Source organism: Electrophorus electricus, chromosome 1 (assembly GCF_013358815.1).
Source record: "Electrophorus electricus isolate fEleEle1 chromosome 1, fEleEle1.pri, whole genome shotgun sequence".
Classification (NCBI taxonomy): domain Eukaryota; kingdom Metazoa; phylum Chordata; class Actinopteri; order Gymnotiformes; family Gymnotidae; genus Electrophorus; species Electrophorus electricus.
Window position 1 is genome coordinate 5,834,926 of NC_049535.1, and position 25,060 is coordinate 5,859,985.

General features: G+C 44.2%; 2 protein-coding genes across 5 annotated transcripts in view; one reads left to right on the plus strand and one right to left on the minus strand.

Annotated features, from left to right (window-relative positions):
- The window catches only part of chsy1 (chondroitin sulfate synthase 1), a 40,328-nt gene extending 34,514 nt beyond the window's left edge, over nucleotides 1–5,814 (plus strand). Inside the window, exons 3-4 of one of the 2 annotated variants that reach the window (XR_003410268.2) lie at nucleotides 2,987–5,427; nucleotides 5,571–5,814. Coding sequence is in view for 1 of the 2 variants with exons in the window: in XM_027004534.2 (XP_026860335.1) it covers nucleotides 2,987–4,582 (1,596 nt within the window). In the remaining variant the exon portion in view is untranslated. Of the gene's footprint in view, nucleotides 1–2,986 lie in introns of both variants that reach the window. The other variant, XM_027004534.2, reaches the window with a different exon arrangement.
- A 7,589-nt stretch (nucleotides 5,815–13,403) lies between these two features.
- Nucleotides 13,404–25,060, minus strand: part of lrrk1 (leucine-rich repeat kinase 1) — a 55,248-nt gene continuing 43,591 nt past the window's right edge. For all 3 annotated transcript variants that reach the window (XM_035531811.1, XM_035531803.1, XM_035531804.1), the window contains exons 29-33: nucleotides 22,486–22,603; nucleotides 21,878–21,994; nucleotides 20,032–20,951; nucleotides 19,342–19,443; nucleotides 13,404–14,670 (exon numbers count right to left, since the gene is read on the minus strand). In XM_035531811.1, coding sequence (XP_035387704.1) covers nucleotides 14,493–14,670; nucleotides 19,342–19,443; nucleotides 20,032–20,951; nucleotides 21,878–21,994; nucleotides 22,486–22,603 — 1,435 coding nt within the window. In that variant the 3' untranslated portion in view covers nucleotides 13,404–14,492. The remainder of the gene's footprint in view (nucleotides 14,671–19,341; nucleotides 19,444–20,031; nucleotides 20,952–21,877; nucleotides 21,995–22,485; nucleotides 22,604–25,060) is intronic.

The window sequence follows — 25,060 nt, forward strand, 5'->3', positions numbered from 1 at the left end:
CTGGGTCTCCAAAGCCTTAACATGTGTCTGGAATCATTTATAACCCTTCAGGCAGTGGAGTCTTTGTGTGGTCACCCATTCCATTGCAGGGTTTTCTAGACATGATGGCATGCTGCCCTGTTGCACGCCATCAGGTGGACAGTGATCACACATACGATATGAGGCCCATGGGTTAGATTATGTACAGTATGCATAATTATTCGATGGCAAAAGAGCAACTGCACTAGGAAGGGACTAACTACAAGAAACTATAGAAGAACACTGCTGCAAACAGAACAGCAAAATTGATTTCATGTGAACCAGGAAAAATCTATAGAGCAGTAGTGGGACATGACATGGCCATGAAATGCAGTAATACACACACATGTGCGCGCACACACAGGAAGCAGTGGATTAGCAAACCACTTTTCACTGAGAGAAACCACTGCAATGGTGTAGACTGACTATTATTAACTTAACTCAGTATGCAAGTTGAGTGCGCGTGAGCATGTGTGTGCATGTATGTAACTAGCAGACTTCATTTAATATTTTATTTACTCACACTTGAGCTGTTCTCTTTGTGGGGGAGCATTACACTATGGTGGAGCCGATTTAAAAGGGTGTAAAAGCAGTTTTCAGTTACATGCACGAGCGGCAGTGGGTGCATAGTTTTACTCAGCAGAAAAACTTGCATCTGTTGCAAGTTGTTGTTGGTTGGTTGGTTTTTGTTGTTTGGTTTTGCCCTGTGACATGTCTATCCACAGATTCTTGCTCAGAGTTGCCTCTTGGAGCTGCGAGACTGCATGCAGAGACACCGCAAGACGCCCATTCAGCAAGGAGCTGATTTATTATGAGCATGTTTACATGTGTATGTGTGCGTGCGCACACACCCCAAAATCCCATACACAACGTTCTACACACCAAAAACACAGCAGCCACAAAGGCTGACATGGAGAATTATAGCCTACATGTGAACATAATTCAGGAAATATTCATAAATGACAAAATGCCTAATGATACACTCTGGGAATTAAGGCTCTTTTAAGTATTTGTTTATGGGTTCTTTTGAAGTTGGGATTTTCCAGAAAAGGACAGAGCTGTGAAGCCAACAGGTTTAGGCTGGCATCATTTGGAGCACAAACAATATTTATGTGGAGACTTATCCGGAGTAAATTTGAAGCATTTGTACCAAAACACTGCAGAATGTTGTGATCTATGATTTCAATGCAGACTCTGAAATGTCTATTTTATTGTCACAAAAAGGAAGGCTATTGCTTCTAGACAGTTACATTATATATGTACATATGTACCTATTGTTTGTTAATGTTTTAGTGACCGTTTCCTTAACCTGTTTTTCTTGGTGCTGAAGTTAATTATTCGCAGTTGTGGCATTCTGAGAGTTGAGTCACATTTGATATGATCTGTGAGAGATTTGTCTTCTAAGAATCTTGATCTGATTTACTGTACTTGGTCATTAGGTGTGTCGTATGTTGGGGAAGCTCCTAGTGCATGTTTTGGAAAGTTTCTAGAGCAAGGGGGGACCTCACAATGATATGGTTTACTGTTGATCCACAAACTGTCATTTTCAGTGTAAACCATGCATGTTTTTCATAGCTAGTGAATAAAGAAACCCTTTATAGTTGCTTTGGTGAGACGCCCCTGCTATTATGGTTTTAGTGTGGCTCTGATAGAACGCCAATGACTTGGTGTAAGTCAGTCCCTTATTTCAACTTAATCTGCAGTGGTACATGAGCCTATAATTTAGGCCACATGGTCCACTAGTATTAGCCCGTGAGGCCGTTGTCATGCCAACACCACGTCAGCACGAAGGGTTTTTCATCAACTGTCCTAAATGTCCACAAAGGATACCTTTGCATTTAGGATTTTTGTAGAAATTATGAGGTATTGACACTTTATTTGCACTGACTTTTATAAATCCTCTTATTAAAAAGAGGTTTTTTTTGTTTGTTTTTATTTGTTTTTGTTTTGTTTTTGTTTGTTTGTGGCTTCTCTAGGTCAGAGGTTTGTTGTCTGCAGTAAGTAAGAAATGGCCACGTTTGCCAGCCATCTATTATGACCTTTTTAAAGGTGAAGTGACCGAGGTTGACTACAACCACTACTTTCATTTCCAGACATGCCACTCAGTGTTCATTACCTCGAGCCTGTAATGATCACAGTGACCAGGTCAGCATCCATGAGGGAATTGCTGTAATGAGTTACGAAAAACTAAGTCAGGAAAGCACCCAGTAGTCGGCTAATTAGAGGGCTTGCTTACTTACAGCCGCAGAGGAGGGAAGAGTCAGACAGAGCTGCCTGCCTCTCAGACACACAGCTGGAGGCCTTTCTCAGGTCACTATATTGTTTACTGGTGCCCTGTCCTGTTCACAACCTGAGCCAGTTCTTACTTTCCTTTACTTGTAAAGACTGAAGTTGATTTTACATGGTGCAGTCTTTTTTGTACCAAGAGCTGGCAGTACATGAGTGTTCTTTGGAAGAACTCTTAACATTATACATTGTTTTTGTTTGTTTGTTTCAGTCCCTTGTATGTTATGGGATTCAGAAGAAATAGGAGGTGTTTTTACATTTTTTTTTTTTTAATAAAGTTTTTGTTCAAGGCTGCCCGTGATGGTGTTCTGTTTCTCTTGTTTTTCAAGACCACAGTTTCTGTGATCAGGAGCTAACAACAATTCCTTTAGTTTGCAAAAAACACATTTGCTCCATGAAAATTGTATAATGTTCATGTTAAATTTGTATAGCTTCTTGCATAGTTGTTAGAACAGAACTTGCCAGCCACTGCACTCGGTAATATGATTCTACAGGAACTGCGCCCATAAGTCATTTTAGTATCTTTCTTTTGTGCAGATAAATCGTTATTGAATACCTTGATGAAGTCATGTTCAGTGTGTGTTAAATGACATGAGATCTGAAGACAAAAACTGAAGCTTGTATAGTAAGAGTGTATATGGCACAATTGATTTTATGTTCATTTTTCTTTTCCTTTTTCCAGATGCAGCAGCTGTTTTATGAGAACTACGAGCCAAACAAGAAGGGCTACATCCGGGATCTCCACAACAGTAAAATTCACAGGGCAATCACCCTCCATCCAAACAAGAACCCACCTTACCAGTACCGGCTCCACAGTTACATGCTCAGCCGCAAGATTGCCGAGCTTCGTCACCGCACCATCCAGCTCCACCGCGAGATCGTGCAGATGAGTCGCTACAGCAACACGGAGGTGCACAAGGAGGACATGCAGCTTGGCATGCCGCCCTCTTTCATGCGCTTCCACCCGCGCCAGAGAGACGACGTGCTTGAATGGGAATTCCTTACTGGCAAGTATATCTTCTCCGCCCTGGACCTGCAGCCCCCGCGCCGCGGTATGGACTCCTCCCAGAAGATGGCGCTGGATGACATCGTCATGCAGGTTATGGAGATGATTAATGCCAATGCCAAGACACGAGGTAGGGTGATCGACTTCAAGGAGATCCAGTATGGCTATCGGAGAGTCAACCCCATGTACGGCGCAGAATATGTGCTTGACCTGCTGCTGCTTTACAAGAAGCACAAGGGCAAAACCATGACTGTGCCAGTCAGGAGGCACGCGTACCTCCAGCAAACGTTCAGCAAGATCCAGTTCCTTGAGGAGGACGAGATGGATGCCCATGCGCTGGCCGCTAGGATCAACCAGGACTCTAACTCGCTCTCCTTCCTCTCCAGCTCACTCAAGATGTTCGTGCCCTTCAAGCTCAGCAGCTCGGGTGCCGAGCAGCATGAGCCAAAAGAGAAGAAGGTCAACATCCTGGTGCCACTGGCGGGACGCTACGACATCTTCGTACGCTTCATGGCTAACTTTGAGAAGATCTGCCTCACCCCCAACCAGAATGTCAAGCTCCTCATCCTGCTCTTCAGCACGGACAACAACACTGAGCGCATCAAGCAGATCGAGCTGATGAATGAGTACCACCTGAAGTACCCCCGCGCAGACATGGAGATCAAGACAGTGTCAGGCCCCTTCTCCCGCGCCCTGGCCCTGGAGGTCGGCTCGGCCCACTTCACCAACGATTCTCTGCTCTTCTACTGTGATGTGGACTTGCTGTTCACAGCCGACTTCCTGAAGCGGTGCCGTGGAAATGCCATCCTCGGGGAGCAGGTGTACTTTCCTGTCATCTTTAGCCAGTATGACCCCAAGGTGGTCTACGCGGGAAAGGTGCCGAGCAACAACCACTACGTGTTCACGTCCAAAACCGGCTTATGGCGACACTTTGGCTTCGGCATTGTCTGTGTATACAAGCAGGACTTGGTCAAAGCTGGCGGCTTCGACCTCTCCATCCAGGGCTGGGGGCTGGAAGACGTGGACCTCTTCAACAAATTTGTCGAGTCGGGGATCAAACTGTTCAGGAGCACAGACACTGGCATAGTGCATATCCATCATCCCATCATATGTGACCCCAACCTAGACCCCAAACAGTACAAGATGTGCCTGGGTTCCAAAGCCTCATCCTACGGTTCAACACGGCAGCTGGCCGAGCTGTGGCTGGAGAAGAACGACCCTGGCGTCCAGAGCTTCTCCATTTCTAATAATGGCTCAGTAAGGACAGCATAGGCCTTCTGCGAGCCTGGACCTGCCCCTGTCTGTCTTCCTCTATGGGTTTGCAACTACCTAAATATTTTTTCATAGCAAAGACTTCTGTGGATATATTTTGAAATAACTTCTTTATAAAGTATACAAAAACAGCACAGACACCGATTTGACTCTTCAGACCTGTTAACAAGGGCCCGAGGTATTGGAACACGAAAAGCCAATCATGAACATATGTATTTGTGTTGCCTCGTATGAGGAATCTAAGTATGCTGTGTACCTCAGTGATGTGCATACCAGTCACAGTGTGTTGTGGAGGGTTCCAGGTTTCAGATGTGCACATGTGGTGTTGGGAAGGGAAGTTTAATGTATTCTTATTTGTGAATGTTTACAGGATGGCACACAAACAAGTGATGCATCCTCTGAAAAGTCGACAATAGAACAAACTTAATTATTGCAATTAAGGGCCATAGACCATGTCTTAATTTCTGTTGTTTTGCCCTCTTATGTTCTGTAATGACACTGTTGTGTGCGTGTGTTTGATTTATTTTATTTTTTCTTTTTATGAATTGAGTTTGACTTTTGTGAACAAAACTGCTGGATATTTGTTTTGACGTTTCCAACTCGTTCCCGCTGTCTAATTTATTGAATGCAGTCTAATGTAACATTAGCAGGCTGAGATTATGTATGTTAGTATTGTACAACTCAGTCAGAGTTTTGTTACTTTTTTTTTGTCTTTCTCAAATTCATTTGGTTACCAAAGAGTTTTTGCACATTTGCTGTAGGTATTGTCTGTGTGTCAGAGTGTGTGCATGTGTGTATGCAGGCAGTGGAGCTGTCATGAACATGAAATGAGCTCGAGGATGGAGGTACTGGCCATCAAATTATATACAACTCTCCAAAAGCATATTAACTAGTAACATAGAATTAGTCACACAGGAATTTAATTGTTTCACCAAATGTGCACAGCTTTTTAATTTTTTTCTTTATTTGATTTTCTTAAATGCTGTAGACCAATCTGCAGGATATCGCTAAGTCATTCCTCCATGATGGAGCTGTACTCCGGGCCGGGGGCAGCGTTTACCCTCTGCTTCACCTTTGGGACTTGTGGACTGCTCTGACAATGTTGTACACTCACTCTGTCTGGGGCGTTTTATTTTAGTTTTTTTATTTTGTTTTTTTGTACTTCTGTTATAGCCCCCATCCAACTGGGAAAAGTTATATATTTAATAATAAATAGAAAAAAGTTTGTTAAACGCATCATGATTGTGTTTTGCCACCCCCCCCCCCCCCCACTCAATCATGTTGTAATTGAATCATGTTATCAAAAAGTTGTATTGCATCGAAACTGATACTTATCAGTGCCATCCGTAATAACCTTATTTGGTAATGAACAATAGTAAACCAGTTGTTAAACAGACTTGGTGATGGAGGAAGAGTAGTTCTCAATACAACAATTAGAGCCACTAATTAAATTGTTTCGTGAGACTTCTGGTTTGTAAGAGATGGCCAGTCAGGGGAGCGTGCCAACAGATGGTCAGTGGGAAATGGTAACCATCAAACATTCCAAGTAATTAAGCACAGAAGCTGTGAAAAGCCTCGTCTCTGCAAACCTTTCCAGCCCTTTCCACAGCCTGTGCTTTTAGCCATGCTTGCAATGTTCGAATTCGGAAGCAGCCAACTGGGAAGTGCGTGCACAAAATTTCTAAAGTGGACCCTTGCATATAAAACATGGCAATTTAGAAAAAGGATTTGAAGTTTCACAAAGCAGTACAATAGCCTAAACCTTGGCAAACCAACTCTTGGGGGTGGTTTGATTCAACAGTTTGCAGCCTTTGCAGCTGGCACTTTAGCCCCAGAACCCTAGTATAATGAGTAAACACACAATGCATCGTGAGCTTGTACAACAGCAATTTATGGCTGCAAATTCTAGAACCCATTATAATGCGCTATTCTTCTCTGGTGGGGGAGAAGCAAAAACATAATTGTGGCTTTAGACGGACAAATTGTGCTTCAAAAACACTATACAGTAATTCACATTTACGATTTCTGAGTAAGTGGCTCCCTTGGGGCTGGTACGTTTTCGTTTTCCTGAGTCGCAGCTTGTAGTTGAGCAATAGCCTTGTTTAATATGGAGGTTTAGTACTCTGATTTGGCAGCTATCAGGCACTGCTTGCTGGTTATATTGTGAATGAAGAAGTAAAAGAAGGGAATTGGTGCTTCGTCCAGCCCGAGCCCACGGAAGCCAACGAGATGTTTTCTTTGCTGGCTCGGGCAGAGCAGTTGGGCAGTGCATCATGGGAGATGCTGAGGTAGTGGCCTGTTGGCACTTGAAATGGCTGTGGTTGGTAGAACTGAGTGAGATGAAAGCTGTTTTAATCTTTTGCACCTTCTGTGGTGTGAAATTTAACATAAGACAACAAAGTTGCATACACAGTTAAATTATGCTGCTCTTTCTGTAATTCACGTTTTTGTTAGACTCTACAGGATATTACTTTTAGAATTTTAGATTATCTGTCTTAATTTCAAGCATGTCCTGACCCTCTTTCCCACTATAGACACTATTAAACAGGCCCTCTTAACCAAGTTCTTTATACACCTCCATAGTGTAAGCTTGAGCTTTTGTTTATTTTTGAATATTTATTCTTTGTTGGATTCCGTCCCTATAGTTCGGCAGGACCGTTGCTCAGCTGGGCTCTCAAGGACACAGCTATCACTGTCATACAACGTTGACTCCTACGCACACGTACTGTGTTTCAGGGAGATCGGCTAAGTACAGGCCATTTGAAAGAGACTGATTTGCATTGCCTTCGAAGACTGAAGGCAGAATTTCATGCTCACTGATCTGAGTGGGGAAGAGAAAATGAAGCATGACATCTTGTGGAGCTGCAGACAATGAACATTACTCTGATCTCACAGTAGCGGTCACTATAGCCACATGGCTCTGACTCATGAGTTTTTCTCCACTTTTCTAAGGTGCTTTTCCTTTTTGTAGCTTATGCGTTTCGTGTCTCACTCAATAGGTCTGTGTTAAACTAGAAAATGGTAGAAAAGCAAAACCCAGACCACTACCAAATTAATTCTCATCAGTGCCTCTCTCATGTTCTTCATTTGAAAAAGATTGTGAAGGCTTTTAGCATCTGACAGCATGGGGCCTTGATTTGGCTTTCACAAATCTGCCCAAAGGGACAGCTGGGGTGTTCTCGGGTATTTCATTTGAGATGCAATCAAATCTCTTTGGTAAAGAAGAGAACATTTTGAACAGCAGAGGTATTCCGCAAAGTTAAGAGAAGCATTATGAATAAATGACCTAACCTGAATGCCTTAAAAAAAAACAAACCACCCCCCCCCCCCAAAAAAAAAAACAACCAAACCAAAGTGTCTGAGTCTTTTGTGTTTATGCAACTGCTGTCACACGTTGGTGCTCTTTGACCAGCCAGGCAAATGTCCTTCCCTCTTGTTGGTTCTCTAGTTCAGTACTTATGTAGAAGTGTCAAAATCAGACCAGCACTATCTGTGCTAGCTCTGCAAATTGCTGTATGTGCTTTTTGTTAAGTAAGACTACGGAATGACAGATGAAGGTTGGATCACATTTTCACCCATGATGCAGAAATCCAAGCCAAAAGGGACTCTGCTTTCCTCACAAGTGTACTTTATCATGTTGTTTCATAACCTTATTTTGTTCTGTGACTTAAACAGTGCCTCATTCATGCTGCCGAGACTCTGCTGAACATCCAGTAAACATCTGTCAGTGACTCTTTTAGTTTCGTAACTAGCCTTCGGCTTGAAAGCAATGCGATGGCGGGTTCCACTGGAAGTGGTCCAGCTGTTGTTAATAACGCAGAATAACGCACCCTGTTAAGGCATTACTTGATTCCCTTATCCGCAAATCTGCATTGTATGCGCTCTATTGTTTGGTGCCATGAAAACCTCAAATGAAAAAGGCTGGTGGCTAATTCATTTTAACTATTAGAGACACTGGACATGGGCCAATCAGAGTAGCAGCGTTTAGCGCTTGCTTCTTATTCCTTAGAAGCAAACAGGAAGTGGGCGTGTCAACTCCCTGTCCGGTTATGGGTGTGTATGTCTGTTTCACTGTGAAAGAAATGCAAAAGACCCCGAGTACTCTCACCTCAATCCCAAAGGAGCTCTGCTGTAATTGTCTCAGGCGAAAGGCGCGTTTTTCCCCTGATGCTGGGCAGTCTAGCATTCCATTCACACGTCATCTGCAGGACACATGGAGCCATGCTCCCTGAGTCTGGTGTTGCTCTTTTTCACTGGGCAGACGGTTTCAAGATTCAGACGCTCAGTGGATTGTGTCAGGGAGTCTGACAAAGTAGCCCATCTGCGTGTGACAGACGGAACCTGAAGTGGTGTTTGGGGGGGTGATTCAATTAAGGTTCTAAGCATTGCTCAGAACTTGCATAACTCAGCATAGTTCATTAACTCTACAGCACATGTATTACAAAACAGATATAGGTACGAAGAATTAGTGTTATTAAAGCTAATTATCTAACATTGATTCGAACGTCCCTGAGGGCCTCAAGCTCAGGGCTGTGTTAATTAGCTGTGCTAATTATTTTTAAGTATACCGCACTTTTCAATGAAATAAAGTACACGACACGTATGTTCTTAAACAGAGTGGAGTGGATATCCATGTTTGATCTGGCCAAGGATACATCTCTCGCCGTAACCTCTCACATCCCGGTTCCATCAGAGGTAACGAGGAATGCCAGAAGCACGGCTTTTGGGAATACTGTCGGTTACCAGAAGAAGCGCAGGCCAAGCACAACGCACACCAGAACAACAGTGTCATTGTTCTGGCTGCAAGTACATGCAGCGTTTATTTCTGTGTTTTAGAGCCATGGTGAAATTAGACTATAGCAGCACCGCTGGTTGTTCCCCGCTGCCCCGTATTTGTCACGCGCGATTATGATTACGCTCAGTGGGTGAAGTGGGGAAAAATGTGCCGGTACACATGTCGGCGTGTGTATCGGTCGGTATTAGCAAGCCATTACATATTGCAATCTAAATCACTACAGAGGGAAAACTAGGTGATATCACTGACGTTCACAGCATAAATATACTTACTCCACGTGACAACCATTTGCCAAACTATTAATTTTAGCTTTAAAAAAATTATAGAATAATTGAATATGTATGAGATTATATATTATGTACGTGTGTATTGTTATGTATGTACAAGAATTCAGAGTTTGATCCTTTGACCAACAATCGACCCGTTACGTCGAGGTTAACGAGGTAACTGGCCTACATTTAGTAATGGTTCTGGCAGATCTGTGTCATTGTCTGACTCACACGTTCTCTTTGTGCCGTTTTGGAGGCAGGTCAACATCATCACGTTACTTGGCTAGCATTAATGTTATCTACTTGTCTTGTACTAGACCCGCAGAGCTTAATCATACAGGGTAATGTATGATAATTATGATCGTTTATATGGGATCATTACGAATCGCTCAGAACATATCCTCCTTTTTGGGATGTGAAATTTGCCAGCCCCATGTAAGCGCAAAGCATTGGTTGGCATCATACCAACAGCTGGTGGGGATACAAACTGACAGTTTTTATTTGGTTTTAATACAGATAAAGCTACACAATAACTTGCTGCAAATATACACGACACAATAACTGTCTGTAGAGCCTATGATGTTGCTTAGTCCTCCCTTCAAGCCACCATTCTGTAGTCATCAATCCAAAAAGAGAAAGGAGTAGAAAGAATGAGAATTTATACAAGAAACTTGCGACCTTCTCAAGTTACTTCAAAAATACTTTACCTGCCCACTTTTTTATTGCATGCTTTTATCATGCACGCTGTTATAAAAGAAGATACTTAATATTTTCCGATTCATATAGGCTTATTGTCCTTTTAGCGGTGTTCATTATCACTGCAGTGCCCATATCTTATTCCCACTTACAGAGTGAACTTTGTCGGCTGCAGTTTGCTGGGACGAGCTAAGAGCCGAATGTTCGTGAAAATAAACTGGTCCAGTAACCTTTTCAATTTCTTGTTACTGATGAGAAATTTTGAAAGGGCACTGCTATTTGCCTTCTCTCTTAAGCAGTGTTGGTCTTCAGTGGTTCAATGGTTTCACTGTTCTATTGTGGGAATGGGAGAGACTGATTGTGATAAGTAGAACTTTGATGAAAATACAGTTAAAGAAAAAAAAAAGTCTGCATGTTCACTTCTCTGTTCATGATAAAGGAACTGGAATAGGAATGATTATATATCTGAAAATTCCAGGGTGTGACTGCAGTGTACTGTATTTAAATATGTAGAGGTAGTAAAAATTGCAATGTAGCACAAAAGGTTTTTAGCAGACAGGAGTGTCATTTAATTCCCTCTGTATGGACAGGCCCACTGCCTCTCTGCTTCAGAGACAGAAAGGAAGCAGAGCTAACTTGAGCCAGGCCAGTGTATTCATACAAAGCCCAATGGCTTCCTCTTCCTGTCCTCTACAGGCATGTGTGCCTGGGGATACATTGCTCGCTCTCAGCCTCTGTTCAAGTCAACCTCCCAGGGAGTGTGTGTGCCTTCCCTAAAACGTTCCAGCTGTGTGTGCCTGGATGTGCGCACGTACGTGTAAGCAACCTGCTGGTATATCGCTTCTTTTCATGTATGTGTGTGTGTGTGTGTGAGTGTGTGATATTTCTCGTAGCCCCTCTCCCTCAGCCTGTACCCGTCGGGTTCCAGGCTCCTACTCTCCATCTCCCCTGGCTTGCCCACACACCAACTGATTCAAGCTCTGAGGACACTGCTGGTGCTACTGCTGCGTCTCCCTGCCTCTCGGCCACATGGACTCTATTATCCCTTGCGCCGCCCCTCTGTAGGCTTTGCCGCTTAACGCTGCTGGAGCTGCCTGAAAAGTGCCATATACTGCAATTACATGACAAATAAACCACTTAACGTGAATGTGCTGAGTGGTCAGGGCTGAGGTGCCCGTCCCGCCGCTGCACCTGCACTGACGATAATGCAAATTCATTACGGAGTGAGAATGTGCAGCGTTTGCATGGGGCACAAGCCTATTTGACCGTTTAACCTCGTACATCCTTGATACATATGGAGAGATGGGAATTTGTTCAGCCTCCCATGTGTTTCAAAAGGCACGCTGGAATGCTCGGCGTACTGATATATAGAATGATTTACCCAGTGCTGAGTCTTGTCAGATTAGTTGCTTATGTCTCATTTTAAATAATATGGCCTCAACCAGGCTTCTGTTTGCATTGAAGCTCTGCATTGCTTTCTCTGTTCATCAGGGTTTGCCTGAAAGACGCTTGCATATAACCCACAAATGGAACTAACTCATCTGTTACACAGCCTCTTTATCTACCCAAAACATATTTTGCTTGTTTTTTGGACAAATATGATTCTGCAAGGCATAACCATTGTCAAAGTTTCTCTTATATAGACAGAAGGGATTACGGGCCCCTGCTTCTAACCCAAAAGCTTTCTAGAGACCTCAGAATCATACAAATTCGACTGCCTTTTTTATTTAGCGGTGGTGTGAAGTTGGTGCTTATAATTAAAATTAATTTACTGAAATGGTCTGAAACTGCATTCCTAGTGGAGCAGTCACTGTGTGAACCTTTCTGGCAGGATTAAATGGTGTGATTAAAGAAGCATAAGGGTCTTAGATTTGCTTTTTTAATTATAAAACTTGAGGCTTTAAATATTCACGGTTAAAATAGCTATATCTACATATATATATATATATATATATATATATATATATATATATATATATATGCCTACTTTTAACCCCATCTGCCTGTTCATCCATCTGCCCATCAATATCACTCTCTTTCCCTCCCCACCAAACGATTAGCTTCACCAGTAGTCTGTTTTGGATATACTGCGGGAACTAAATCGTGAAGATAATATTTGACTAATTCAAAACAAACAGGAGTGGCTGCGTGGCACAGAGGCACATTCATGACGCCCGCTCACAGACCACTGTGGCCACTGCTAAGTAAACCTCTGGCATCCACACGATCTGCTTTACTAGGAATGGGCAGCCGTGTCCCAGCAAGTCCTCCGGTGCTCACAGGCGCGCGTTCACCGATGGCGCGCAGGGTCCCTCGTCTCCACTTTCTTTTGTGGCCCATTGGCTCAGGAGGTGGTTTGCACGCTCATGCGGTGTTTGTCCTTCTAGCTGTCCTTGACTAGGGCACTAGGAAAGCCAAAGTTCTCAAATGCTAAGAGATGATTCGTGTGTGCATTTTCCATTTGTGTGAGCATGAAGAGGTCCTGAGATCAGGAAGAATTCTGGAAGCAATATGATTCCTGCAGTATCAGGCTTGTTTGTGTGCATGGTGGTGTTGAAGTGATCCCACCAAGTGTGTATGAGCCCTATCCCCACCTCTACAGTCTCATCAATCATACTGCTGCATCTGTGGATAGAACCACAGTGCTTTTGTTTGTGTGTGTGTTGGGGGGGGGGGGGGGGCTTTGGGAAGCTGGTAAGAAATATGTGACAGTAGGGAGGATTTATTTTAGAGCAAATGCAACTCTGTCAGCTTGTGTTTTATACAGGAAAAGGGGTGTATAGTTATTTGCATGGGTTAGGTATCAGTATCATCTTTTGCAATCCCAAGTCCAAAATAATAGCCCTCCTTTGTGTGCCTTACTTAATTCCTTATGTTAAATATGTTTGAGTAGTTCAGTTATAAGTGTCTCTTCTGAGACACACCTGAGCAAAAGAACATTTAGCTGTATACAACATGCACTGTGTCATTAGTGCTTTATGATAGCAGTAGTGTATATTTAGTGTATATTATTATTGTAATGTTGGTAAAATGTTAAAACCAATCCAAAAAAAACCCAATACAATGGTCAACTCCATTTCATTTGTATATACAGTAAGAATCTATTTACACATGCATATGTATTCCATATGTATTCCATAATACACATGATACAATTCATTCATCTACAATAAAATCCTTATATATGTACAGTAGTAAAAGCTAACATGCTGGTATTTCTGCTGATATCTGAGAATGATTGCATGTCTTTAAGACGTTACTCTCTTGTACAGTACGTAAACCTGTGAACTGATCTTCAAGATCTGTTGTAAAAGAAAAGCTTCTAGTTGTTCAGCTCCCACAATTCTTTGCTGATGGCAAACCACTTCCATCATGGCCTTGGTATATTCAGGGTCGTCTTTGGGGGTTAATACCAAAGCTTACAGTTGTTCTGTGCTGGTTGCATTGAGGCTTTGGAAAACATGTAGGTCACAGTACAAATACCGTTTTAGCCGTAATCCACAAACATATCTGGTTCTTTGGTACAACTGAAGTCTGTGGAAGTCTGATATTAAGTATTAAAGTCTCTTCATTCTCTTCCTTGGTTTGCTGCTTAAATTCTGATTCCTGTGACAGTGACACACACACATCCACCCGCACACAACACACCCCTCCAGGTGGTAGGCTTAGCTGAGATAAGTTGGCAGCTCTCCACTTTAAAATGTTAGGTCCATGAATGTAGCACTGATGTCAAGAGCTCTCTCCACCCCCAGGTCTCAGGTTCCGTCAATATAATGGAGTGTGTGTACAGTCCAAAATCTAAGAACAGAGTGGGCATGCTTATGTGGTAGTCTACACGGCGTATGTCTGTATGTCGAGGCCCCTGAGATATTCCCTCGAATATCTGGAATGGCTTGCATGTGTGTGCGCGTACGTGCGCGCGCGCACGTGTGTGTGTGTGTGTGTGTGTGTGTGTGTGTGTGTGTGTGTGTGTGTGTGTGTGTGTGTGTATAAATTACCTGAAGGCAAGGTCTACTCATATATACATTCCACAGGCCTGGTCCCTATACCGATATGTGAGTATTCTCTCAAGTCACCCTTAGCCACACAGAGCTGCGATTCTGCTCTAGGGCGCACGCACGCACGCACGCACGCACGCCCCCACACACAGCTACCATCTTTTCCTTATGCTGGTCTCCAGGTGGCCGAGCTCCTCGTAGCTCTGGTAGAAGAGCTCCAGCTCGCGCACTCCCCAGGCCCTCCAGACAGCCAGGCACCAGGCCATGTTTTCGTTACGAAAGCCGCACACAACGGTGTCCTTTGCAACCAGTGCTGCTTCCACCAGTGCCCTGAGAAAAGGGGAGGGGGGGGGTAGAGAAGGAGGAAGAGCGAATGAGAGAAAGAGCGAGAGAGGGTGAGATGGGATGACGTGCGTCAATGAGCGTGAAAGAGATTGAAATGAACCACACAAACTCTTCGTAGAAGCACAAGAAGCTCTTTTCTGGGAAGTGGCGGTCGCACAGCAGAGGAGCCCAGACTCTGCCCTTGTCTTAGGGATCTTGTCTCCTGCAGGGTGAGCTTCCAACCTTAACTGAACACACCTGACCCTAATCAAAGCATTCAAAAACGTCCTCGTATTGGGTCCAGGTGGGTAAGATTACAGCTCCAGTAGAACTCTGCAGGAGAGTCGACTTCTAAGATGAGTGCCCCTATTGCAGCGGACGTTGAGGGCAGCCAGCTGAAAAGTGCTGCATCTTTGATAAATGGCTGTTTAGATTCACCTCTGACTGGATGATAGGCTGAACTAAGGAACAAATGGTCACTTGGTTCCTGGAATCGATTAGAAGGTGATTATCACTCACGCTTTAAGATGCATACAAATTTCAAATCCAAAATTTATTTATACAGATGTTGTCATAAAGCAGCTTTACACATGTCCAAGTCCAAGCCCCCAGTGACTAAGCCAAGGGCGACAGTGGCAAGGAAAAGCTCCCTAGAGCATGAGGAAGAAACCTTGAGAGGAACCAAGACTCAAAGGGGGGGCCCCATCTTAACATATTCCCCACAGCTTTTCTAAAGATAGTTTATATGGTTACATTTATAAAGCTTATATTAATAGTAATCTATATATCCAAAATGAAGCCTTGTGACAGCCTTGTTCTGTGAAACCCAACAGTAAGAGGTACAAATCAATGGAAATAGAGTACATGCCACTGCTTTGTGATATTTGATACAGCGTTATTTGGGGATGTCAGTTACTGTCTGCAACAATGGTCACCAACCTTTTCCTGGACATACTACCTTCCTGCAGAGTTCAGTTTCTGCCTCTCACAAACACCTGATCCAGGCAGGATTTAGAGAAGCCTTTGATTAAAAGGATCAGGTGTGTTAGATGAGGGTTGAAACCTAAAACCTTAAATCCTGAAACCTTAAATCCATCAGGAAGGAAGATGTCCAGGGGCAGGGTGGGTAACCACTGGTCTCTAAATGGGCACTTGTGTATGAAGATTTGGCTCTGGTTCTGAAGGACATGGACATTAATCTGAAGAACACATTTGGCAGCTTGTGTTCCAGGACATTTGCTAAATCTCATCAATCAAACCTTTAAACAGCAGCAGTTGACAGATGTGGGATGTGTACTGTACTGTGTAATGAAGAAGTAATATTGTGCAAACCCAAAGTGCAGAAAGACTTAACAGTCTTCACTCCTTACTACTGGGCCCACTCCGCAGAGGGCTCAGTCAGGGTAATGCAATGCTTCAGTTCAGAGCAACCTTGGGCATGACTGGCAGAACATCAAAAACCAGAACAGCCATAATCCCGCTTCATACGAAGGGAGGGACAGCACAGGGATGAAGGCTGTGTTGTCTTAAAAATCAGGCGAGCTCCGAGTACACTGATGATGCTGGTGGTTCTGTTGCTTGGCAGAGATGCAGTCAAAGACTTAAGCTGACCTCTTCTAAACGATTGTAACGAATCTGAGTGGCTCTACTCAAATCGCCACGCCCAGACAATTGGTTTCCAAACAAAGCTGAAGCCGGCACCGATCTGACTCTATGGAATACTAAACTCCTGTTTCCTATCTTCCCAGTCATCAAGCACGCTATTTAAACAGATCACTTCTGCAGTCCCGTTGCCAAGTATTGCCTATAACCCCTGCATACCGAGCATTTGCTTCTGTGTTTTTATGCTGTTACTGACCTGTGCTCTCCCTTTAGACTACGCATCCTGTTTAACCCTTCGGCTTCCCTCGGACTCTGCCTACTCCTGATGACTTCGGAACAGAACGACCACTGCACAACTCACCTTGCCATTCAGCCCATCTGTGTTCTTGACCTCCCTGCCGCAAGAGAAATCCCTTTCTCTATGAAATAAACACTTCTGGCAATTGGATCCTTTCTCTCCTTGTGTGTTTACTTGTTACAAGGGCCAGAAGTGTGTGCCATGGCGTGTCCTGCATTAGACACTGATCTCAAAAAGAACCACTGAAATGACAGTACGGTGTGGGGGACCATGATTCTCAGTTACTTGATGGGTCACCAGACAGCTATTTCCACTGAGCATCGTAGCTGGTTCTAACATGGGGTGGTGTTGGCCATGGCTGTAAAAGAAAGAGACCGAGCCTGTTCCCATAATTATGAACTTGGAGGACTGAGGACAAAAAGCAAGTGTGGTCAATGTCTTCGTTCTGTCCAGCTGCTGTAGGGGGACTGGCAGTGAAGCCCCTGTGGTTGGCCAAGAGTTTGCTGACAACTTCAGGATCACTGGCATGATGTGTAGGTAACCCGTTAGCAGCTAGGTAGATACAACGCTATACACTGCAGAGACTACGGGTGCTGGGTCAGCGGGACCGAACGATACCGCCACTACAAGCAGGTGCCATACTGTCCTGCTTTTGCATAATGACAGACTCAATGACAATGTCTATGCATAAACAGGAAAGCCAAACACCAGTCAGGCAGTTCAGGAACGACTCTGGGGTGATGGTGATGACATTCTGAAATGTAGAATGTCTGTATATTTGTTAATAATGCTAGACTGCTCCTTAAGTCTGGTGGCTCTAGTGTTTGTATTTGTACCTATGCCATTTCTCAGCCATAAAAATGCTGCAGGTGAATTTTAAATGCATCAGTTTTTTTTAGCCACTCTGCTAATCAATGTGTGCCCACTGTTGTATGCCTATTTGTATGTGTAAACTGTATGTCTACTATTATGTTAATGGATTTCCTTCCTTTGTAGCTGTTACTCAAAATGCATTATACTTATCTTGTACCCAAGACACATGTCTGATCTGTATGCTTTTACATAACTGCATGGCCTTTGACGTATGTAATGGAAGTGCCATGCTGTTGACTACTGTATGATATCACAGGGTAAGCTGTGTCCAAGTAAGCAGAGAGCGCACAGAGGAAAACACGCCTTTGTTTTGTTTAATGCGTTCTTTCCAGCTAGCACCAATCCATGGGAAACCTATTATGAAAGGAATGGAACCACACAGCCAGTGAAACCAGCTTCAAAAGTGAAATGTATGGGGTCCAAAACCAAGCAAACTGCATCCGGCAAGTGGGACACAAAATCTGCACAGTGCAGGGAAGCTTAAAAAATAAAGTGCCTGCGTGCTGACTAGAATGATGAGAGGAAGAAGACGTTCAAACAGGAACGACTCTTTTAGAGCCAAGCTGTATGGTGCCACATTCCAGAATGTGTTCAGCTCCAGAAGACAGCCAGTCAGTTCACCTAACTGGGACCAATTACAGTAACAGTGTCAAAGCTACAGAAGTTACAGGAAAATAACTACTACTCTCCTTCCACACGAATCAGATTCCATATGGTGCTTTATGTATTTGACAGATGGTGGGAAGCTCAGCTGGAAGACTCGCTTAAACGCTAAGAACTGTGGGTATTGGTGACAGTAATGATGACAAGTCACGGCTGTCTTTGTAGCGATGGATTCCAGCCACATTTAGACTGCTACTTTTGTGGAATGAAGAAGTACAAGTCTGATCAGCAGGAAGGAAGCAGGCCAATCTCATTGCCATCATTGAAACCATTGCCTCGTGTTTGAAACCCACAAAACAAACACTTCTGGCTTTGACATGGCCCGATAACGCAAGTATGGTCGGAGCTATTTTAGCCAGCCATTGCGCAGAAAGATTAAAAGATAGTCTGCGTTTGTAAAAACATGCAGGCTATTTATGGATGCCATAGCGTCCTTAAATAAGGATGACTGTTTATAGCTTTGAAGGAAAATTAAAGTGTCATTACCGCCACCCATGTGTTTGCTGACACTTGGATCTACACAGGGGAGTGTCAGCAGCTTCAGTGAGGGTGTGGGGGCTGCTTCAGTCCAATTTATTTGATGACATTAAACTCCCACTGTCCTATGAGACCCGTATCTGCTATGAACCAATGTGTGAAAAGGTTTATGAAGATGACCACACTCTGCGGCCCTTTTACCTTCACTCTTACCAGACATTCTCTCTCTCTCTCTCTCTCTCTCTCTCTCTTTCTCTCTCTGAACAGCTGTTGAAGCTTTTATAGATATAATTACAAGAGTGCCGTGAGCCCTTGTGCACATGATGAATGATCCGTGTGGGCTTTATTGAAGCTGAATTGACAAATTATTATCAACATGTCTCTCTGCACTAGAGGCTTATTGGCACATTAAGAGATTTTGTTGCTCTGGCATATTAAATCCTGATGAGAGAAGTCCATTCCACCTACACGCACCTACACACACACACACACACACACACAGTGACAGCACAGCTTTAACGGGGCTGCTTAAGTGCCTCTTTTTGGCTCTTTGGACCCTTGCCCTAGCAGTGCATGTGACCATAGTCGGTAACTGCCCTCTGGTCAGCCTTCTGCACTTCTCGGTGGCTTTGCATTTGAAACTGGACCACCTATATCTTTGATGAAGCTCAAGCTACCAAATCCACTACAACTCAGGTAAGTACTTTGGTTGTGGACAAAAGGATGGAAAAAACAGTTGTGTGTGTGCTGGGATTACCACTCACCCATACTGCTCCACATTGGGGACGCCCAGCACGGCAATCACACGGCCTCTGTGCATCCCTGTGTGCTCCTGCACTGCAATTACCATTATATCCCCTCCACGCCTGCAACACATACCACTAAGACCTCAGTTTCTGATCCCTCATCACATTATAGAGCTTGAAATCAATTTCGAAAGAACTCCACTCCCCCACTCTTTATAAAAGAATGTCATCTCAAGTGACATTAAAAATGACTCCATCAACATCTACAGTGGTGTCATAATCCCAGTGGAAAACCCCTCAGTACCAGGTTGGTGCAGATAATAGACCCAAAACAATAATTTCCTCTTGGTCCCTGCCCTGTAAATAACTATTCAGTTGAATGAAGCTCATTATACTAGGTTTCTCTTGTTTCTAACAATATACAGAACATTTTTTCAACTACTTACCCAGCAAAGACTGACAATACTAAGCCTAACCCATTTACACAGTGATAGCACAGCTTTGCACAGCTTTGCCTGAGAGTGGAGTAACACCTGTTTGACCTGATTATCTTACAGGCCTAATGATTGCAGAAGAAGCTTAAAGACTGATCACAGACATATGTGGCTAGGCTAATGCTACAAGGCAGGGTAGTGTCAAAGGGACAGACACTGAAGCAAGAGAAAGCCTAAATTCATTTTGAATGGTGGGAAATGGTGATAGTGGTACCTGGGGACCCAGACTGTGCCATTGACCGCAACTACAGTAACAGCCTGGAGGCTGGGAAAGTTGTAGCTCGGTGGAGCTATGTCCGGGGGTGACGGCTCCACGGAGTCTTGCCCAGCCTGGGGTCTGTCTCCATCCTCACAGTCTGTGGAGAGGGGTATGCTGGCAGAGCTGGCCAGCGAGCTGAGGGCACCCGAGCTGGAGCGCTCGAAGTGGGCCAGCCCTGTCAGGCCGCCTGCCTGGTCCAGCTGCTCAGAGCTGACCCCTGAAGAGCTGATGGAGCAGTAGTCCAGCGAGTCCTGCTGCTGGAGGATCTGTGTGCCGGCTGTCTCACTGTGGATCACCATCACAGGCACTGCCAGCTCAGGCACGCTGGGCTCTGTCTTGGGGGCGCCTGCACTCTCCTCCTCTTCCTCTGTAGTGACCTCGGCGCCGGAAGTGACCCCTGCCACCACCTCTGCAGGCGTCTGGACGGGGAAGACATCACGCAGCGGGTGCAGGTCCCCGCAGTTGTAGCTGGCACAGAGCTGGTAGCTGGTGGCATGGTACATCAGCAGGGTGTTGGTGCGGTCGTCCAGGCACCAGATGAACTCGTCGCCCCGGAAACCGGAGGCGGACACCATGGAGACCACGCAGGAGGGAGGGAGGTAGGGTTCAAGGCGACGGATGGGCTGCAGATCATGGCTATCGATCACAAGCACACCGGGGCCATTGGTGTACCACAGCTCGGAGCCTGACCGCACTGGCACAATGCTCCGTACAGGGTATGGCCTCTGGCGGGGGTCCGAGTCCTCCATCCCAAACCGGGACTTGTTCAGAGTGTGCGAGCAGATGTAGGTCTCTCCCTCCACCGGCATGTCATCCACCACAGTGTACACTGCCACAAGGCCATCCAACATGCCAGCAAAAACCCGTGGGAGTGTCTGCAGAGAAATAGGATCTAGCTTTAGGGATACATTGACTGTGAGTGGTGCAGGGGTTTAAGTCTAGCCATAGACTTTTACACGTGTTAAATGTTATCCTGATATCAACGTTTGACAATTAAATATGCTAAAATAACTTATTTTACACATAGAATCAACCAATGTGATACAATATGACAAACAGAAGGCCCGACATCGCTCTCCAAATGAGAATATCCCCCAGATTCTTCCGTATAAGGGCTAATCTCTAAATGCCTGAATGTGTTGTTTTTTTTGTTCTTTTCCTCATTCAAGAGCTGTATCCATACTTGTCCCTCCCTAAACCGGTCCTTCGGGTACAAAGCATTTGACAGAGCGCATCAAAGCCACAAGCGGCAGCCACATCAAAGTGTGCGAGCTTGGAGTGGGACGAGGAGCGTGCTCTGTCATTGCTGTCTGAAGCGAGGGCCATCTGCCTCCTGAGAGCTGGACTGCTAACACCTGGACTCTGGCCACTTCAAACAACAGGAGGGGGAGGGACAGCACCTCTGTTAGCCAGGTAAAGACCCCCAAAACCCCCCCCCTTCCACTCCCATCAAGGCTGGGTGGCCATGGAGTGAGGCAAACCTGGCTGGAGGCTAATTCACACGGAGAATGTGGAGTTTTATTGGCTGTATTGTAGCAGCAATCCACACAGGCGATGCTTGTATATATTTATAAAAATTATAATCACTATGTAAATGCTGTGTCTTGCCGATACCACCGTCATATGTAATTCTGATGCTACACTACCAAGATTAAAAATACTGCAAGCACTGGTACATGATACAAGTTTTAAATTTCGCTCAAAATTATAATAATTATGAGCAGAACCCTAATCCTTGCCCATTTCTATCTTCACAATAAGCCAGTGGAGTGGTCAATGATTGAGGGACACTGATACTGACCTCTGACCTGGCTGGCAGCAGCATGAGGCAGGTGACCACAGCTGGACAGGAGAGCAGCTTCTGCGGGTGGCTCAGGGGACACATCTCTTTCAGGCTGTAGATAACGATCTCCTGCTCCTGAGAAGAGCCAGTGAAATCCCGATCAGTATCACCATTTAGCCCGTGAGTCCCCTCACAGATGACCGAGCTGGACACACGCCCAGACACGCCCGGGTCCAGTGGGGAGGAGAAGTACAACCTGCTGGCTGCACAAAAACCTATGTGGCCTCAAAATCCAATCGTCCACTAATAGGCTTGTCTGATGATGCCCAGGTATGTTAGGAATGACACAATCTCGACATAAAGCCTATTAAAAGTATATAAAAATGTTTAAATAAGCCCTTCTTATGCAAACTGATATTTTGTGTGCTACAAGACAAAATCCTTTTGTTATTGTCTAATAACAATAAAATGAATGAGAATATACACCCAAAGTGGGCCAAATTTTTCTGTGGGAAACCATGTCTCAGTCTATGTTCCTCAATGACATTTCCATGGCAACATGCTGTGGCACACATGAGGAAAGAGGTTGGAAAAGAAAGCTCAAACTACATTTCCCAGAGGCCCACCTCAGTGGCAGTCCACAGGGTGTTCTCCATCTTCAGCTGACAGCAGAGTCGGGTTCCTGGGCAAGGCATTCGCTTCACTTCCACCTGGCCTTTCTCTACATTCACCACAGTGTAGTTCCTGTCATACACACCACACACACACACACACACACACACACACACTTCTTTCTTAGGACACGCTTGGCCAAGAATTTATGCTATCAGCAGTCACAATGGTTAAGACTAAACTGAAGTTTGGAAAATATATAAAATCTGATGAAAAGTACTGTGTACAAATTACATCAGCAATTATTTTCATTTTGCATGTTTTACAGGAAATAAAATGATAAGCAACAATACTTTCGTGCTGAGAATACAACAGTTGTGCTAATAAGCTTAAATAAGGGGAGGCAAACGCCTGCGACTGATTCATTACTTGTTTTCTTTTAGAATATTTATCATAGATTAAACTGTTATGAGCCAGCATGGCTCACATGAAAGCCAAATCCATTTTGTTGATTTATGCAATTCATTAACTCATAATACTGATTCATGACTTCGGCTCATAAGTCATTAATCAAACTACTCCGTGTGGCTCATTCTGTGTACAACTGACTGCACCCCCACCCCCACCCCATATTTCTAATGTTCATTGTTTTATTGCTGAAGTTTAAAATCTAATTACTTCGTAAAATGTGCACTCGGTAATAACAGATCTATTTAAGTTTCCTCTCTTCACTTCCCTTCATATAATCTAATTAGCAAAGTCAAAATTTAGAAAAACAACAAAACACTTTCCAAAGGTCTTAAAATGATCCTACATCTGGCCATCTGGCAGTATAAAGGGACAGTAATCCCCAGTTACTACCTCCTTTCATTTACATTTCTCACAGATTTTGGCACATGTAACCAATCTAGTGCAGAAAACAGATGTATAGGACACTAGGTAGGGGGTATTGTATAAATTGGGATACTCTCTCCATGGTAAAGTGAGACAAAAACACTCTTCTCTTGCTTCAGTTCCCAGGCGCTGCCTGTGAATTACAGTACCCGCCACTGTGTCTAGGGCAGCTCCATTTGGCTCGGTGACACGGAAATAGTGGTAATCGCTGACACCTGGGCCGTAAGATAAAAAGCTGGGTGTTCAGATTGAGCCAAAATGTTAAAGGAGAACCCCCTGGCCTTGCAACTCCATGATGCAAACAAAGCAGCCGTACCCCACGTCAGCTGGGAACCATCGTTTGAGATGGGCTTCAGACCGCTACCATCTATCTTACAGGAAACCCAATGCCTGGTGATAAGTTCATATACATGTTTATGAGTATTAAAATGTCATGATGGGTTTTTTTTTGTTGTTACTGTGAAATGTCATCAAGCAGTGCTGGAATCAAGGGCAGCATGGTTCACAACCTAATAAATTCATAACAAAACAGTTTAATGAGGTTCAATGGAGTCTGCTTCAATGGTTCAAGGAAGGTTTTAAACAAGGTTTTAAACAAGTAACAGCAGTGAAAAAAGGACGTGCGGTGTGTAGAAACGCTGATCGCTAACTGCCGGCAGGACAGATGAACTGCAGGGTTTATAGGGGGAAGAGGACGTGGTGGATATGAGATGCGGGTTAACATTGGGGGCTCTGTTTTTGCGGACACAACACAAAACGCAGGAATAATGCATAAGACTGCAGCGCGGGCGCGTGCGGGCGTGGCGGAAACACTGCCTGCTATTTTCATGACTGGCAGCAAGGGCACTAATCCAGCCTTATAATAAGAGTTTGGCTTAGGCTGAATGCATGATCAGCAGGCGTGGTTAGGCGTGTCGCCGCAGAATCAAATCAGATTAACATTAACTGCTTTGCTTTCACAGCCGAGGGGAAGCCGGTGACTCAGCGCGGTGACAACGTCCTCACGGCGGCGAATATGCACGAGCGGCAGCAGCAAGAAAAAAAAGCAATTCACAGATTTTAATTTTTAGAGGATTTTTAATTTTTAGATCTCCCAGGTCTGATGAGATTAAGCTGACCTGGGGAGATGACTGCACTGGGCCTGGAAACCACAATAATTATGATAATGCACATATTATCTGTATTATTGCTGTTCACTGTGGTGAGAATTAATATTTACATAACTGTGTTATGACTAATTATTTAAATAAAATTATATAATATTAGTTTATCCTTAGGAAATAAAAAAGTTGTATTTAGTTAGCAATCGGAAGATGACTAATGATGGGGTGACTTGTATGGTCAGTGTCCCATTGTGAGAAATTGCACACAACTTGATGTTCCTGTGTGAACTGAGGAAAACACCGTGTTGCACACGTTAAGCCAAAACGGGTTCGAGACTAAGGCTGCACCGGTGGATTTTAATTGCCGCACCCAATACCGCACAATTCAACTGCACCTACGAGGTCACAGGCATGTTCATTACTGTCCTCTAAATTTACAAATGGCAAGAATGTGCGTGTACCATACCAAATGAGTCAAATAAGCTTTAACACCCCAGGGCAACCATAAAATTATAGCCCTGAAAAGGGCAACTTAAAAGACGAGAGAAAAATAATCTAGTTCTATTGAATGCCTGCCTGTGAAGGCCATCAA